At 46.4% G+C, this 15,672-nt stretch overlaps 2 protein-coding genes across 2 annotated transcripts in view; one reads left to right on the top strand and one right to left on the bottom strand.

Annotated features, from left to right (window-relative positions):
* DLEC1 (DLEC1 cilia and flagella associated protein) overlaps window positions 1–1,052 on the top strand; it is a 40,243-nt gene extending 39,191 nt beyond the window's left edge. Inside the window, exon 38 of the mRNA XM_042801991.1 lies at window positions 830–1,052. Within this exon, the coding sequence (XP_042657925.1) occupies window positions 830–953 (124 nt within the window). The 3' untranslated portion in view covers window positions 954–1,052. The remainder of the gene's footprint in view (window positions 1–829) is intronic.
* Window positions 1,053–1,144: 92 nt separating this feature from the next.
* Window positions 1,145–13,906, bottom strand: ACAA1 (acetyl-CoA acyltransferase 1). Its single transcript, XM_042801992.1, has 12 exons — window positions 13,629–13,906; window positions 12,714–12,807; window positions 12,358–12,415; window positions 11,442–11,521; window positions 10,940–10,982; window positions 8,574–8,672; window positions 8,065–8,145; window positions 5,876–6,066; window positions 5,593–5,772; window positions 4,850–4,905; window positions 3,915–4,060; window positions 1,145–3,198 (listed from the first exon to the last, which is right to left on the bottom strand). Exons 1-12 carry the CDS (start codon window positions 13,857–13,859, stop codon window positions 3,123–3,125), a joined length of 1,335 nt encoding a protein of 444 aa, XP_042657926.1. The 5' UTR covers window positions 13,860–13,906; the 3' UTR covers window positions 1,145–3,122.
* Between the last annotated feature and the right edge of the window lie 1,766 nt (window positions 13,907–15,672).

Genomic DNA, 15,672 nt, shown 5'->3' with positions numbered 1-15,672 from the left:
AGTGCCTGAGAGCACCAGAGAGCAAAGCCGTCGCTGTGCGGCAGCCAGCTCCTCTGTTCAGCTCCCCGGAATTCCCAGCAGAGCTCAGGACCAGCATGGCGTTAGTAAAGCATTATGTGCAAGGCGTGAGGTGATTTTAATAATTCAGCTCCCTAAATCAGTGGCCTTCCTGCAGGGGAATTGTGTACGAGCAGGAAAAAATAAGAGTTGTCTGGCAGAACAGGCTTTTGCCTGAGGCCTTTACACCAGCCGTCCCTTGGACGCGCAGACGTCCCTCAGATGAAGAACCTCCGGAGTGTTTGGGCGAGTTCTGCTGCGAGACTTCCACTGAGTGCAAAACTACGCTTGCTGTAAGCTTTTTTTGATGTTCATTTACAACCTGGGCTCCACTGACTGCCCCTCGTCTGAGGGGAGTTGACAGAAACTTTTCCATTTCGAACTTTATCTGTCACAGGGATGAGTTTTTCCATCACGGCGGCGCAGGCGTTTGCTCCCAAGCACTAGCCCCCAGCACAGCTTCATTTTATTTATCTGACTAAACCAGAATTTCACAAGTAGCAAGATACTCAAGTTCTTCTGTCAAACATGAAGTTAATAACCCAAGGTCTTTACTGCTGGCACAGACTGGACCGTTCTTTTCAAACGTCCTGTATGAAGTCGTGGGACATGACCCCCCCAGACTCACCACTAACACCAGAGACCCGTGCTCATGACTAGGAGCGGTTTATGTCTTAGGGCACCATTCCCCTCCTCAAAGTAACTCATCTCATCCTTAAACACAGAACCGCATCTAGCTGAAACTGAGCTGTCTTTTTGCTCTGCATTTTAGGAGCGACACTGAATATGAAACTGTCCTGACCATTACTGGAAGGCTGGGAGAGCGGCCTTGCAAGCTGCGGATCAGGGGACGAGGAACATACGATGGGAAGTACGAAGATCTGTATTTAATTTAAGCAAGGCAATGTGGGACAAATGTCAAGGTAACAGGTTGGATGCAGACGTGCCATCAGTTGAGCCTGGATTTTTGTCTACTTCGGTTGCTTTAAGACAGACTGGAATTTTGGCAGAATGAAATTTAAGTTATGAGGGGGAAGAAAAAAAAAAAAAAGCTCATGGTACTTGAAAGAAAACAGGCATAACCCCATTCTGTGCTATTACTTTTATTACTGTGATAAACTTACCATTACCCACAGAGCCAAGCTCTGCAAAATAATCGGTTTTAAATTGCAAAGCAGCTGTGGTAACAGGCCAAAACCCTTTGCCTATCACAGTATGACTCTAATTACAATTAGAGACTGTTTGTACCTTAAAAAGTAGCTTTTGTTTTGCCTTCTTTATTTGTTTTGACATTAAAATGGACATTGACACCTAATAAAGGCAAGAATTAGTGACTAGGCCAGTATTTCCTGGGCTGTTTTCTCAGTGCCTTACATGAAAAGGGGAAGAGCCAACTTTCCCTGGACTCCTTGGAAAATTACCAACCTTCATGTTTCATCATGCTCGGGTATTGAGAATATCCTCTTCAGCTACAGAGGGAGGAACTCTTCTTCCTTTTAATTCCTTCCCCCCACATGGTTCCCATTTACTCACACTTCTCTTTAAATGTTTTTAGTATTACTTTAGCTAAAGGTCACTCAAATTCCCACTTCTGAGCCTGTCAGGTTTTCCACTCCCATCATATAAAAGGTTTTTGTTAGAGGCAGTGTGTGTGGGGAAGAGGGGGCTGCAGTCTGCACTGGGGGAGAACAAAAGGTGCACGACAGCTGCCTTCAGCCTAGTGTAAAAGATCTGTTCTAGCGCCGAGAACTCATTTCATACCCAGGAACCTCAGTGTGAAAAAAGAACTTTTGAAGATGCCAATGCCTCTCTGCCTCCTCTAAATAAATTCATTTTTGCTCTAAAACAGACCATGAGCAATTGCTGGGAGAGCCAAACAGGCTCCAGCACACGAATGAGAAAACATCAATGAGCACTAACTAATCATGACCTTCAACAATCATAAAAAGAAAACAAATATATTGCCAGACCCTAACTGTATTATTAAGAGCAAAAACAAGAGCCAGGAAAAAGAACCTCAGTCCGTGTTATAAATTTAAACTTTTCTAATATGTCAAAGACAACCAGTACGTTTCTTTTTCAAGGCAACAGCTCTCAGTTTCAGCAACCTTTCTGCTCCCGAGAGAGAGACCAGATACGGAAGAACTTTACAGGATGAAACGCACGTTTGTATGAGCACTGAAGTACCGAGGTGTCAGTGACGGTCACGTAGTGCCCGCAGTAAGAGTAATGCTGAAATGTGGTTTATGCTAGGTAAGTAAATATTATTAAGAATAATCTTGTCCTCTATGTTGGAGTCACACAAGCTGATAACTAGGAATGTGTTGTAAAAGACGGAATGGCTGCTGTCAAATTCCTAGCTGCTAGTAATTCAGTGGAACCGTTCTATTCAGGCACCTCCTGGGTAAGTTCCATGCTCAGCCTTCCATCTTCCCTCGCTGGAAGATGCAGCTTGGTTAAAAGCTGCAAGAGCAGCTTGGTTAAAAGCAGAAAAGTACAGCACAGCCTCCAGCGCCGGGACAAGTTAAGACACAGCCAACTTAGCACTTAGCTAGGACAGGCAGAGTGGTGAAGGAAAGGAGGTGAAGTCCTTGCACCGCTTTCAAAACAAGCTGTTCTAGACTTCTTGCAAGATGGTGAAATCTCTTAGGAAAACCCTGGAAAAGCTTTTTCAGGTACACTGATGGTTTGGTTTTGAGTGACCCTTTTAGACAATTTGTCATACAGGAATACTGTACCATGAACTACTTCCCTCTGATAATATTCACAGAATAAAGGGATCCACTAAATTAGAAGCGTTCATTCATAATCACCACCCAAGGGCCTGTAGTTGAACTTCAGCTGAACTCATTTCTCATGTCAGGATGCTTTTTAATGCCAGTTTCGCATTTTTCCACCTCCTTAGTAGATCTGTAACATTTATTCTACTTCACAATTTTGTGCCTAAAATTTGTAAATCTAGTCATGAATCCCTGAATCCAATTGATTCCACAGTGCAAATCATTTGCTATTACTAGAGAAGGCAGAGAATCAGCTGTCGGGTGGTTCTGTCAGTACACTGGAGTTTAGTTCCCTGGGTACTCGAATACGGCTGCAGCGCCCATGCCAGTTCCAATGCACATCGACACGACCCCGTACGCTCTGAAATTAAAGAACACAGGGAATTAACAAAAACACAGATTGGGTTTAGATGATCTGGGGGAGAAAAAAAAAAAAAAAAAAAAAAAAAAAAGTACCATAGATTTGAGCTACCCACTGCTCTCCTGTGTCACCGAGAGATTCTAACTCCAGAGCAGGTCCTGGTGCCCTGGAGTTCTTGCAGGGTGGTGTCTGCAGAGCACGGGCACACACAGTTCTTTTCCCTGCCTGCTTTCTGGACAGGAGCGGCGTGCCAGCAGCGAGCTGCTTAGGGACCTGCCTCACACACACTAGCAGCAAGGAGAACTGCTTTGGTTCAGATGGGCTGAGGAAGAAACTCTTCCTCTCCTGCCTCCCACCACTGCCCTTCACGTGGCTTTGCTATGTAAAAGTTCAAGGTGAATTTGAATAGTCAGATGACTTGCAGTAGGATTTGTGGAAAAACAGTGGGAAGCTGGATTTCAGAGCAAGTTCTTCCACCTCAGTTTGAGGTGGTTTGGCCCCATTTGCCTGGCATTTACCAGCTTCTCATCGTTGTTACCCTCCCCTCCAGGCCGGGGCACGGCTCAGCCTACGGTGCAACCCCAGTGACACCGTGTCCCAGGGGAGCAGTGGTGGGTGGGTACTTCTGAGCCCAAGTTACTCACACACACACACACACACACACACACACACACACACACAAGGCATTGGGGCTACTCCTGTTCCTCAGTGCTCACCTTCTCCCTCTGCGCTTCAATTCATTGAGCAAAGTGACAACTTGACGAGCACCAGTACAGCCCAGTGGGTGTCCCAGTGCTATTGCTCCTCCCAGCGGGTTGACCTTTTCCATGGGGATGCCCAGCTTCTCAACACAGTACACAGCCTAGGAGGACGGAGGGAATAGTTTCAGGGAGATGCTCTCACCTCTCTTAGTTCTCATCTGTCCTGCAACAGAGAGCTAAGAGGGGCGCAGGGGAGGCTGGAGATCTTTTCCATGTATGAAGAGGGACAGCAAACCACCCCAGGCAGCTCTAGGGGCTTCAAAAGATTTGTGCTAAAAATTAATTTAGCTCAAACTATTTTTGTTATTACACATCATTGTGCCAGCTGCTCTAAAAGTATTATACAGTTAGTACTCAGGGCCTGACTCCAGTTAGATCATCACTCCCAGTGGAAAGGAGTGGGACTACTTTACAAATCCCAGGCGCGCAGGCGGGACCTAAGCCTGTCAACTTCATCTCAAACTGAGCCCACGTACTTCCTGACAGGCACGTCCCAGATTTGCAGAAGACACAGTAGTGAAGCTTCTACATTTCATTAAGGATCTCCAAATTAGCGACTGCAACATGTTCACACGGACACCCCCTGGTAACAAACTACAGCTCTTGGGAAACAGATTTTGCAAGCTGGTATGAGGATATGATAGTAAAGATTACATTCTTATATGGTGGACATACTTTTCTGTTGGTTTTTTTGTTTGTTTTTTAAATATTAAGCTGTACGAGCAATGCCCTGCTTATTTTTGCTTGAAGGAAAGGGAAAATAGTCTGTGCGTGTTAATAACGTTTGGCTGAAGATGTAATATGTGGAGTAAGTTCAAATCCTAATTGGAGACCAACCTGAAATACCTGCTACCAAGCAATGTAACAACTCAAACAGGATGATCACTCACCTGGCTTGCAAAGGCTTCATTAATTTCATATATATCAATATCATTCAGAGTCAGACCTATGGTTCAGAAAAGTCAGGATTTAAAAGGAGGTATTTTTGCCTTACGACTACATCAAAGAGAATAACTCACTCACAGCCACCCTTTATGAACTCATTCTACTCCACTAATGACAAAAAGGCAGCGAAGGACTGCAAAACGTCACGGTTCATGGTATTGTGTCACTGAGTTTGCCAAGTTTTCTTAGATTAAACGTGATTTCTTTGCAGAGTTTGAAGATGAAACTACAATGTGACCATAGCAATGATAGGTGGACACAAGCATCATCAGCTGTAAAAGCTCTTTAACCTGATGAGTGTGATGAGAACCCTGAGGAAAGCCTCTTCCACTGGTCAGATGCCAAAATTGTAAAGAAAAAAACCCAAAAGACCCCCCACACTGGTCATATTAAGGAAGAGAAAGCAGCACCAAATGAACACTAAATCACTTGTTGCATGTTAACTGCTGAGCCTGTCCAGGGATTTAACCCTGAGCTTCTCAAAGGTGAGTGAATGACAATTTATACCTGAGTACAAGCGAACAATATTCTAATAATCCCTGCTGGGATCTCTTTTAAGGTTTTGAATTTAAGTTCACCGCTCCTATGGCTGAGAGCTGCACACGCTAGAATAACATAATCTTCAATTTCAGTCCAGAGAGTCTGATTTGCCTCGTGCCTAACACGGGGAGTGACAAGTGGCTCTCACCTGCCTTCTCCACAGCTGCAGGGATGGCGTAGGCGGGCCCTATGCCCATGATGTCGGGTGGGACTCCCACCACAGCGAAGGACCTGAGCACCCCCAGGACCGGGAGTCCCAGCTGTGCTGCTTTGGAGCCTTTGGCCAGGAGAACAGCAGCCGCCCCGTCGCTCACCTGGCTGGCATTACCTGTTGGAAGAGATCTGTTAACACCTTTTTTTTCTGCCTAAGCACATTCTGTTACAAGGCAGGCAAACCACAGGAACAACACAAATTCGACAGGAGGGCTGACCTGCTGTAGTGCTACCATCCTCTTTGAAAGCAGGCTTCAGCTTTGCCAAGCCTTCCAGGGTCGTGGAGGGCCTAATCCCTTCGTCTTGGTGCACGGTGACTGTTTTTTGGTTGCCCTGATCATCCAGAACAGTGGTCTTCACTGGAACAATCTCAGTTTTAAACAGTCCCATCTGCTGCGCTTTTGCTGCTCTGTTAAAGAAGTCACAACACAACTGTGAGAAAATAACTGAACCCTGATGTTCAAACATTCATTCTTGAGTTTAAACAGGGCAAATGGGCTAAGCCTCCACATAACGCTAATAATTTCTGACAAGTTAAAGAACTCCTAAGGTTAAAATATTCTGGAGGTGAATTGCAAGATAACTAATGTCAAGGAAACCAAGAGAATGAACCGATGTGTGACTTGGTACACAGGTACATCATCGCTGAGTGGCGGACAAGACAACAGGCAAATACTTATTTCCATTCAGCAGAAGACAAACTTTCTTTCATCACGAGAAATATATTGCTAAATTATGGGCATTCTCCCCAAACCTGGGTCACAGGATCACACACTTCAAAGCAAGATCCCTGCTCTGTTCCCATCAACACCTTTGTGACTGACTGACCACCGACAGCCCACAGCACGGAGCTGCACTTGTTCAGTGGTACAGTCACATCACAACTGTAAGAAAATAAATGAACCCTGATGTTCAAACATCAGTTCTTATTTTTGAGATAAATAGGGCAAATGGGCTAAGCCTCCACATAACGCTAATAATTTCTGACAAGTTAAGGAATTGGTAAGCTTTCACTCATTCCTGGCTTTGTCCTACTAAAGACAAGTTGAACTTTAGACCACAGACTTCAGATATAATCTTGTGGCATTTAAATGTAACCTTTCAACCCCAAATTACCGCAATGTATGTTGCACAGTTCAGTGGGACTACATAGAAGGGTATCACTTAATTTAGCAGCAAAGGTGTGGCGAAGGTAGGGTCTGCTCCCCAAGACTATTAGCAGTAGGGAATAACTGACATGACCAGACTGATCTAAGTAGGCAGAATGCAAATAACTAAATTAGAATAAGCTCAGGGCACACCGTTTTGATCTTTCATGTCAACAAGGTATTTTAAAAGCCTCCATGGTAGAGCTGATTTAGATTCACCTTCCAGAAGCAGAGCGCCCTTCACAGGGAACAGGACTTGGAGACCGAAAGCTCGTTTTACCCCCTCATCACTTTATACTTTTACTAATGAAATGAAAATATTTCATACTCCCAAGTAAGTGAGAGTTAGTGCTGAAGGACAGATCAGTAACTCCACAGACATCCTGAGACCGAGGCCAGAAAATCACCCCTTTCCTCATGCGAGAGGCGAGGATCGCGTTCACATACCCTTTGCGTTATCAGTTCAATGTCAGTGAGAAAGGCTGGCATGCCAAGTTCCCTCAGAAGCAGGGCCAGAATTTAAAGGTTAACTGGCCTCTGCAGCAGCTTCCTTTTTAGATAAATAATTGGACCGGGGCGATGCTTGAACAGAGCTCTGAAAGTTAGTTTAACTCTTCAGCGGCAGCAACTTTAACAAGTCACCTGCCACTGGACTGCCAGTGCAGCCCCATGGATTCCGGGGGTCAGTTGACTTTGGCAGCGATTTAACCGAAGAGGAAGGTTACTAGGGGTAGGATCGGACTCACTTGGAGCCAAACACCTGCAGCCAAGACAAGCCACTCTTCTCACAAGCTCGGCAGTTCTCTAGAAACACCTACGTTTAAATACTCCCTCTTGGGAAAGGTTCTTTCAGCTGCCGTTCCCACATTCAGTTTCAAACGATACTGAGCCAAAGCCACTCGGAAAATATTGCACCATACGTCCGTTTCAGAAACCTCACGGAGGTTGTACCCTCTGGATGCTGAAAAACACAGGGGCACTCGCTGCTCAAGGCTCGCGTGCCTGGTGATCCGTGAGCAAGATCAGTCACACAATCCCCAGTCCAGCTCTGGCCTTGGGTTTGCTTATCACACAACCGGGACATACACTGGCCTTCGCTCTGACCATCTCAAGCTTCTTTACTCACTATTAACGTGTGGAAGGCAACACGAAGGCTGCACTTAACCACTCTTGGGAAGTAGCAATGTGTTTTCTATCTGTATTTATTCCTTAACCAAAAGGTTAAAGAAAAAAAAACAGCCAAACAAAAGCACGTTTACTTTTGTTGGGAAGCCAAGGCAAAGGCATCTTGTTTCTTTCGGGAAATTCCAAACTTCTCTGCCACATTTTCTGAGGTTATCCTGGGGAAAACAAAATCACAGAATTAATCCAACACCACAGGTAATGGAGCTGCAGTTGGCTTCTACTAAGACAACACAAGGTACAAACAGTGGCTTCAGTCTCAAAGCTAACTGCTGCCTTCTCAATCTAGAACTGTTTGGCAGAAGCTGATCCTGAATCAAATCCAGAACCAAAACTAAGGTTCAAATCCGCTCTCAAGATTTTGCTCACTAAGCCACTGAGCTTAAGACACAAGACGAGGAAATCTTTCATCAGAGCCGCTGATCTTCCCCCCATTTCACACAATGAATCTTCTACCACAACCAAGGAGGATGCCAACACATACATATCCAAGCCCACTGCATGCAGATTGATTTGGAACAGTACAGACACTGAGGAGACAGAGCATCCAGAAACCCCTTGAACTTTGGGAAGAGGAAACACTTACCCCATAGGAATAAGGCAATCTCGAGCTTTGCTGTTTTCCATCATAGTGGAACTTATATCACCAGGGTTATTTGCACTTCTGAGAGACATCGTTTCCACGCTAAACACAGGAAAAAATTGAATTTGCAACCAGTAATTTCACACTACATTTGCGGTAATCGCTCCATTAAGACTCCATATCTTGACAACATGTTTTCCTATCACCCTACAGAAACACAGTTAATGATTAAGAACTGGATGAGGCAGAACCTCTTCAATCATCCATATAAGAATTATCATGAAATGAAAACAGATTTTTAGACTAAATTGGTCCTTGTTTCACTACGAACAGGGCACCAATGTCAACAGTTAATTTCTTGGGTTTTCACAGCTAGGAAAGAGTTGCTAGCAATCCTGGCATTTTTGTCCTCAAACATACTGAGAAACCTAAGGTCCTAGGACTGGAGTTTCCAGTGAGTTTGTCAACAGCCATAAAAATGCCACTTATAGCTTAAGAACAGGAGTTAAGTATCACGCAAACCATAACAAAGAGACTGCAGTGAGTTATGTGACTTGTATTTCACAACACAAAGAACTTAAAGACACGGATCCCAGAGGCTGCAGTCTTTGCCCTACAAATGAATTAACAGATTGAAGAGAGCCGAATCTACTGCAGAAATACACAGTCATCACTTAAGACCAGTGAGCTCTTGTAAAGTCAGTCTAGACCATGAAGCCTACAATGGGAAGAGGGTTTGAATTCTGTTCTGCATCACACAAATACACTCATGAAGGGTAAATAACAAAGAAACTATTGCTGGAAAATGCAAGACAAGCAGAAAATAAGGTTTTCCCCCCAAGCAGCCTACAGTTTAAAATCCTGATAGCACTTACTAACTAATACGGGACACTGCACTACTTGACTTCAGCTGCATCTACTCCCTGAAGGAAGGTATAGAATCAGGTTTTAAGTAAGAGCAAACCACATCTACTGCCTTTTGTGTTGTCATCCAGTATCTCTCCACGTACAGAGTGGGAGAGTACACTCAGGGGAAGAGCATGACTTGGGATAAACCCAACCCACAAAAGTTATTTGTGACTTCTGGATTTTAAGTTTCCATGAAGGACTTTGCAGCGTAGAGGCCAGAAAAATTCCCACAATGAAAACTGGTGACTTGCATACCCAGAGGTGCAAAGGCTGGATCCCAAACCCTTTGAGCCTTTCAGGACCGTTAAGAATATTATTTTGGTGGACATCTCCAAGCAACTTCTTGAAACAAGTGTGTTAAAGGGAATGAGTGAAAAGCATCCCGTGTTCAAGCACAAGCATTCCCTGTGAACACCAAGTGCTCTGCCTACATCAGAGGAACACACTTGTCTTGCTGAGCTGTTGATTTTGCAACAGTCTGAAGAAAGGAAGGGAGTTCTCAACTTCAGCTCTTGCTCAACTAGGTACCTGCAGGTGTTGAGAAGCTGTAAATATGAACAACTTCCTAAGGACTAGTGGATCACTGTCTACAATAATAATTCCAGAAAGACTCAAGAGCGACCAAGGTAAAGAAAAAGAGAAGCCCAGTATGTTAGCCTCAGGATTACGAACGAAGAGGGAAGTCATATGGAAAATTACAAATTCTCACTAGCGGCAATCTCAGCTTCACTGAATGTTCTTTTTTTATTCATTCTTCTGAAGTGAATGTGTACGTGGTCATTAGTATTCCTCCAAAGCCAACTTAACATTTACATAATCCTCTACAAAATAAACACTTCTTATAGTGTCAGGACTGAAGCAAAGAACACCATGCCCATCCACTGCAGAAGAATTTCTTCTGTAAGTCTGCAGAACAGTTATTAGCACGGGTAGGGCATTAATTTCTTTGTACAAGACAGCCACTAGTCTTCTAAGACACTACTTAACTGGAGATTAATTAAAAAGCTAATTGTGGCAGGCTCTTTCAGGCTGTCAGAGCTCTGCACGCAAGTGGTATCCTACAACAGGACCCTAATAAAACAGGCTTTTTACTTGCCTGTAGGAGATGCTCAGCCTCTTATTGCAACCCCTCAGCCATGTCACCAACACCAAAACTTCCAGGGGAATTAAAGGACTTTCAAGCACCCTCCCTCAGATCCTTTAAGGTGCCTGGATCTTCTGCAAAAGTACTCAGCAGCTTCTGGAAATACACAAATTGCATCTGCAGCCATCACTTAAAATTCAGATCCTAATTTTAGAGTTTATTTACCCATCTGTCAAATGAGGACCAGCATCTATTTCCTTGGTGGGGACAGATCTAGTTGGAAGAGGCTTCTAATTCCTCACACAAGAGCTATTGCAGGGGGACAGAGCGCTACCTTCAGGAAGCCTAAGCCAGTACCATAAAAAGAGTTTCTTACCCACAGGCCAAGCCAATGTCATATGATCCATTTCGGATGCCACCTGTAACAGCAGCGCATAAACATTCTTACTATCATTAGGAGCAAAAGCACTTCCCTTCCAGCTGTGGTTTCATGAACATCTGAGGCACACACCACAGCCAAATGGGACAATCCCTCCGCCCTACTGCCTGCCAGAACACGAGCCAGGTCAAAGAGCTGATGGGGCTGACGGCTAACCATGACCTGACATGCCACTACAGAGGACAGGAGGGACCCTTCTAAAAGCTGCCTTATGTGGAAGTGATGGTAGAACTCATCCTCAGAAAACCAGGTTACTTCCCTAGGGGCAAACTCAGCCACTCAAGGATATAAAGGCATTCAGCCAACAACATGCTGAAAATTCCTAACGGCAGAAGACATTATCACTATTTTCACTGTTCAGAGAGATTTAGGGACAGGAGAAACAAGCACTTGGGACAGGCCAGGCATCGACTCCAATCCGAGTGCCCATAACACTTACCAGCTATATTGATAATGGCCTGTAGCCCAGAGGAGCACTGCCGGTTCACACTCGAGCACGGCACCGTCTCTGGAATACCACTAGAAAATAAGAGAGCGTTGGCAAAGACTCAGTGGTGAATACCACACAACAAACCAAACCTCTAACAAGAGCATTAAGCCACTTGGTTAAACTTTAATCCACAAGATCAAGACAGATCCCTTTATACATTTGCTGACCTATTTGGTCCTGCACCAAGAGAAAGCAAAGTTCATAGGTGATTGCCACACTCGATTTGCACGTGGCTCGCAGTGCCATTTCCCCACAAGCCTGACTTCAGAAGGTCTTATGTAAGCAGGGCCCTCTCACGTGCTGAGTTCCTGACCTCTGACTGGGGCCAGGAATACTGAAAAGCTCTGCAATATTCATAATCACCGGTGGGCTGTGTCTGCACCTCTCCAAAGTGGTGGTCATACACTGATTTACAGAAATAAATATCACTTGGCAATAGACACTGGCTGAAATATTTGGAAGCTGGGATCCAGCTCACTATGAGCCATCGTAGACCGAGAAAACCAAGACTTGGAAATTAACAGAAAGACTTGAGACAACTCCATGGTTTTGGGATCACGCAGAGCAGAGAAAAGCACAGCCCTGCAGTATGGAGAAGTAGCTGGTGTAACTGGGAGCCCACAAAACAAGATCTCTCGTTCAGAGACTCAACACAGGCGGCACAAACGGATTAAACAGCCTCACCTCTGCTCCCTGTCCCTTTGCCATCAAGGTTCTCCAAACACACGATCAAAGTCTAATTTCTAGGCAGAAGCTGATTTGCTGTCACTTCCTAGGAGCGCACGAGCCTCATCACAACCTCTCAGTGTTGCTCCATAGCCAAGGCCCGAGGAGAGGAAGAACCTCGATGTGGTTGAGTGTTTACCTTAGAAACTGTGCAACTCTTGCAATCAAAGCACCAGCTCCAGGCTGCAGCACGTTTCCTGAGTGCAAAGATACGATTCTAGTCAATCGGTTGCATTTCCCTCGCTACTTGCTGCAGGCATTGAAGAGATGTTAACATCACCACGGCTTGGGATCGTCTGGCACCCAGATCAGAGCCCCACCACTTGACAGAACGGTCAGGAAGGACGCACTGATTTCATAAACCTAACGCTCTGCACTAACCCCCTTTCCAACCCCACGGTACTTGTGAGTATGCCATGGGACACCAGGAGCAGCTTGTCCCAGAGAGCTACCCAGACCAGATGTTTGAAGTCTGGACAGAGGTTGTTCACTCACCCACACAGATGTCTCCCAGGGCCTCAGGACGAAGACTGACATCTTGAAGCACAGCCGTCATAACGGCTGACAGCAGCTCATCGGGTGTAGTATCCTAAAAGCAGAGGGGATTAGCGCTACTCAGCGAACACCAGTAACCACTGTCTCACCAGTTCACCCTCAGACTACTTCAGAGGGCTAGCGTATGATGCTCTGGCAGCTTTACTCCGCTTCTCAGCTCATGATGGTGGTTGTCGTTTTTAACAAAAGCAGAATTACTCTGCATGTTTTTACCTCAGGTATCTCTCAAGCGCTGTTACGCTGATTTCTTGCCTAGCTCGGTTTTATACGAGCAGGCTTCGTAGGGCCTTCAAAACGAAATGACTACGGTGAGTTACGTGATATGACTTCATAAGCAGAGCCCCTCCATTTATTTTGTGAAAGAAACAAGGGGGACCCAGGTGGGAAGCACCACCGGCAGGACGAGACCTATTTTGAAGGATGACAAAACGTTCAAGGATGACAAGCAACGACCCTGACACCGTGCTCTTACCTCCGTCACAGCCCCAGGAGTCTCGATTGCCACCTGGTGAGGTAAAAAGGCCGCTCCAGAAGGGTGGCACGTCCATGTCGCTTTTTGGACCGTTTCTAAATCAAAGCCCCACTCCTGGGCAGTGGCTGGGGGCTGCGAGCAGGGGGGAGCCCAGCACCAGGGTGTGTGTGGAGAGGCGGCGGCGGGGGGGGGGTGTCCCCATCTCCCCGGACGGGTGCTCAGCGCTTGGGGGGGGGGGGGGGGGGGGGGGAAGCTCAATGCCTGGGGGGACCCCGACTCAGCACCCTCAGGGGAGTCGGGGAGCGGGAGGCCCCAGCGCCGAAGGTGGGCAGCCGGGCAGGGGGGTGTGTGTGTGTGCCGTCCCCCCCGCCCCCGAGCAGTACCTTGAAGCCGCCGCGCTTGGCGCGGCCGATGGCGGTCCTCCGCCCGTGCACCACCACCACATCGTCAGGGCTGGCGGCCCGCGGCGAGACCCCGGAGCGGCTCCCGCACGGCGCGGCCCGAACCCCGGTCCCGGTCCCGGTCCCGGTCCCGGTCCCGGGGGGGGGGCTGGAGAGGTGCCCCAGGACCAGCTGTACCCGCCGCATCGCCCCGCCGCCCGGCCCCGCCGCCATTTTGTCGTCGCCGCCGGGGTTGGACGCGGAGGCCTCGCCCCGCTCAGCTGGGTGGCCACGCCCCCAAGCGCATGGCCACGCCCCCAATCGCATGACCACGCCCCCAATCGCATGGCCACGCCCCCAATCGCATGGCCACGCCCCCAAGCCTTAAGCCGGGCAAGGAGCGGGCAATTAAAAAAAGTAAAATAAAAACGTAAACAAAAACAAACCCAACCCAAAGACCTGATTATAAATAAATACATATTAAACCAAATAAGTAATTTTAAAATAAATAAAATAAACTGAAAGAAACAGAAACAAAAAATTAAAACATCAAAGAAAGAGGGGTAGGAAAAAAGGAAGGGGGGGGAGGAAAAAAAGGAAGGGGGGGGAGGAAAAAAAGGAAGGGGGGGGAGGAAAAAAAGGAAGGGGGGTAGGAAAAAAAGGAAGGGGGGTAGGAAAAAAAGGAAGGGGGGGAGAAAAAAAGGAAGGGGGGAGGAAAAAAAGGAAGGGGGGGGAGGAAAAAAAGGAAGGGGGGAGGAAAAAAAGGAAGGGGGGGAGGAAAAAAAGGAAGGGGGAGAGGAAAAAAAGGAAGGGGGGGAGGAAAAAAGGAAGGGGGGAGGAAAAAAAGGAAGGGGGGGAGGAAAAAAAGGAAGGGGGGGAGGAAAAAAAGGAAGGGGGGAGGGGGAAAGAGGGGGCAAAGAAAGAGGGTAGGGGAAAAAGAAAGGGGGAAGAAAAAAAAGGGGAGGGAAAGAAAAGAAGAAAAATAAAATTAAAAATAAAAATTAAAAAATGAATTAAATTTTTTAAAATATAAAAACTTGTGCATTTGGAGCATTTGAACAAAGCGGGACGCCAGGACAAAGGGACACACAGAGCCGTCGCATCTGAGAGCTGCACAGATTCATTATTTCGAGTAACCCCCCCCCTCCCCCCCCCCCCGAAACATCAGCTCCAGCCCTGCCTTGTCACCCCCCGGCACTGCTGCCACCAGGGACTGTCACAATGGGTGGCCCCTTGTGCCCCCGCACCGCTCCTCCCCGCTGGGACCAGTCCTACTGGGAAGGGGCTACACTGGTGTGCAGGGGAGAGGTGATATCTTGCTCCAGCCTCCCCTCCATAGAAAATAAATTCTGGATGGATACATTATCATGCGGCGCACAGGAAAAGCCACCAGACCCACTACAGGCAAAATAAAATAAAATTTAAAAAAAAAACAAAAAAAAAACCAAAACACAAACAACAAAGAAAACAAAAACAAAAGAACAACTTTACATGGCATAATATTACATACTCTTTTCCTAGTTTCATTCTGTACATCAGAACACTGCAAGGGTTTTAAAAAATAAAAAGGCAAAGGCACCTGAGGAGTGAGTCGCACACGCACACACACGCACACGAGCCGCATCCATCCACGGGAGGATTTGGGTGGTTTGAGGGCCCCGGGAATGGTTTGGGGCAGCCAGGACCCCCACATTGCTCTCAAAGCTTTGGAAAGAAGGAAAACACCCACCCACCACTAAAGGGCTGAGAAAACCAAAACCAAACAGATTGAATGAAAGAGGAGAAAACAGCTTAAAAATTACTTTGGTTTGTTTTTTTTTGTTTTTTTTTGTTTTTTTTTTTTTTTAGCTTTGGTGAAAGCATACTTTGTTACCCTCTTCTGACAAAACCTTCCCCAGCCAACACTGATTTATTTATTTTTTCCCGTATTTTTTTCCATCCATCCATCCCTCCCTCCCATATGACTGAACAGACGGAAGGATTTATTCCTATTCACAGAATAAATTCTTCATTCCCCCTCAGAGAAAGGAGACGACTTCAACCCCCC

Source organism: Tyto alba, unplaced genomic scaffold (genome assembly GCF_018691265.1).
Source record: "Tyto alba isolate M040663 unplaced genomic scaffold, T.alba_DEE_v4.0 Super-Scaffold_38, whole genome shotgun sequence".
Classification (NCBI taxonomy): Eukaryota; Metazoa; Chordata; class Aves; order Strigiformes; family Tytonidae; genus Tyto; species Tyto alba.
This window is presented reverse-complemented; position numbering and strand designations above follow the sequence as displayed.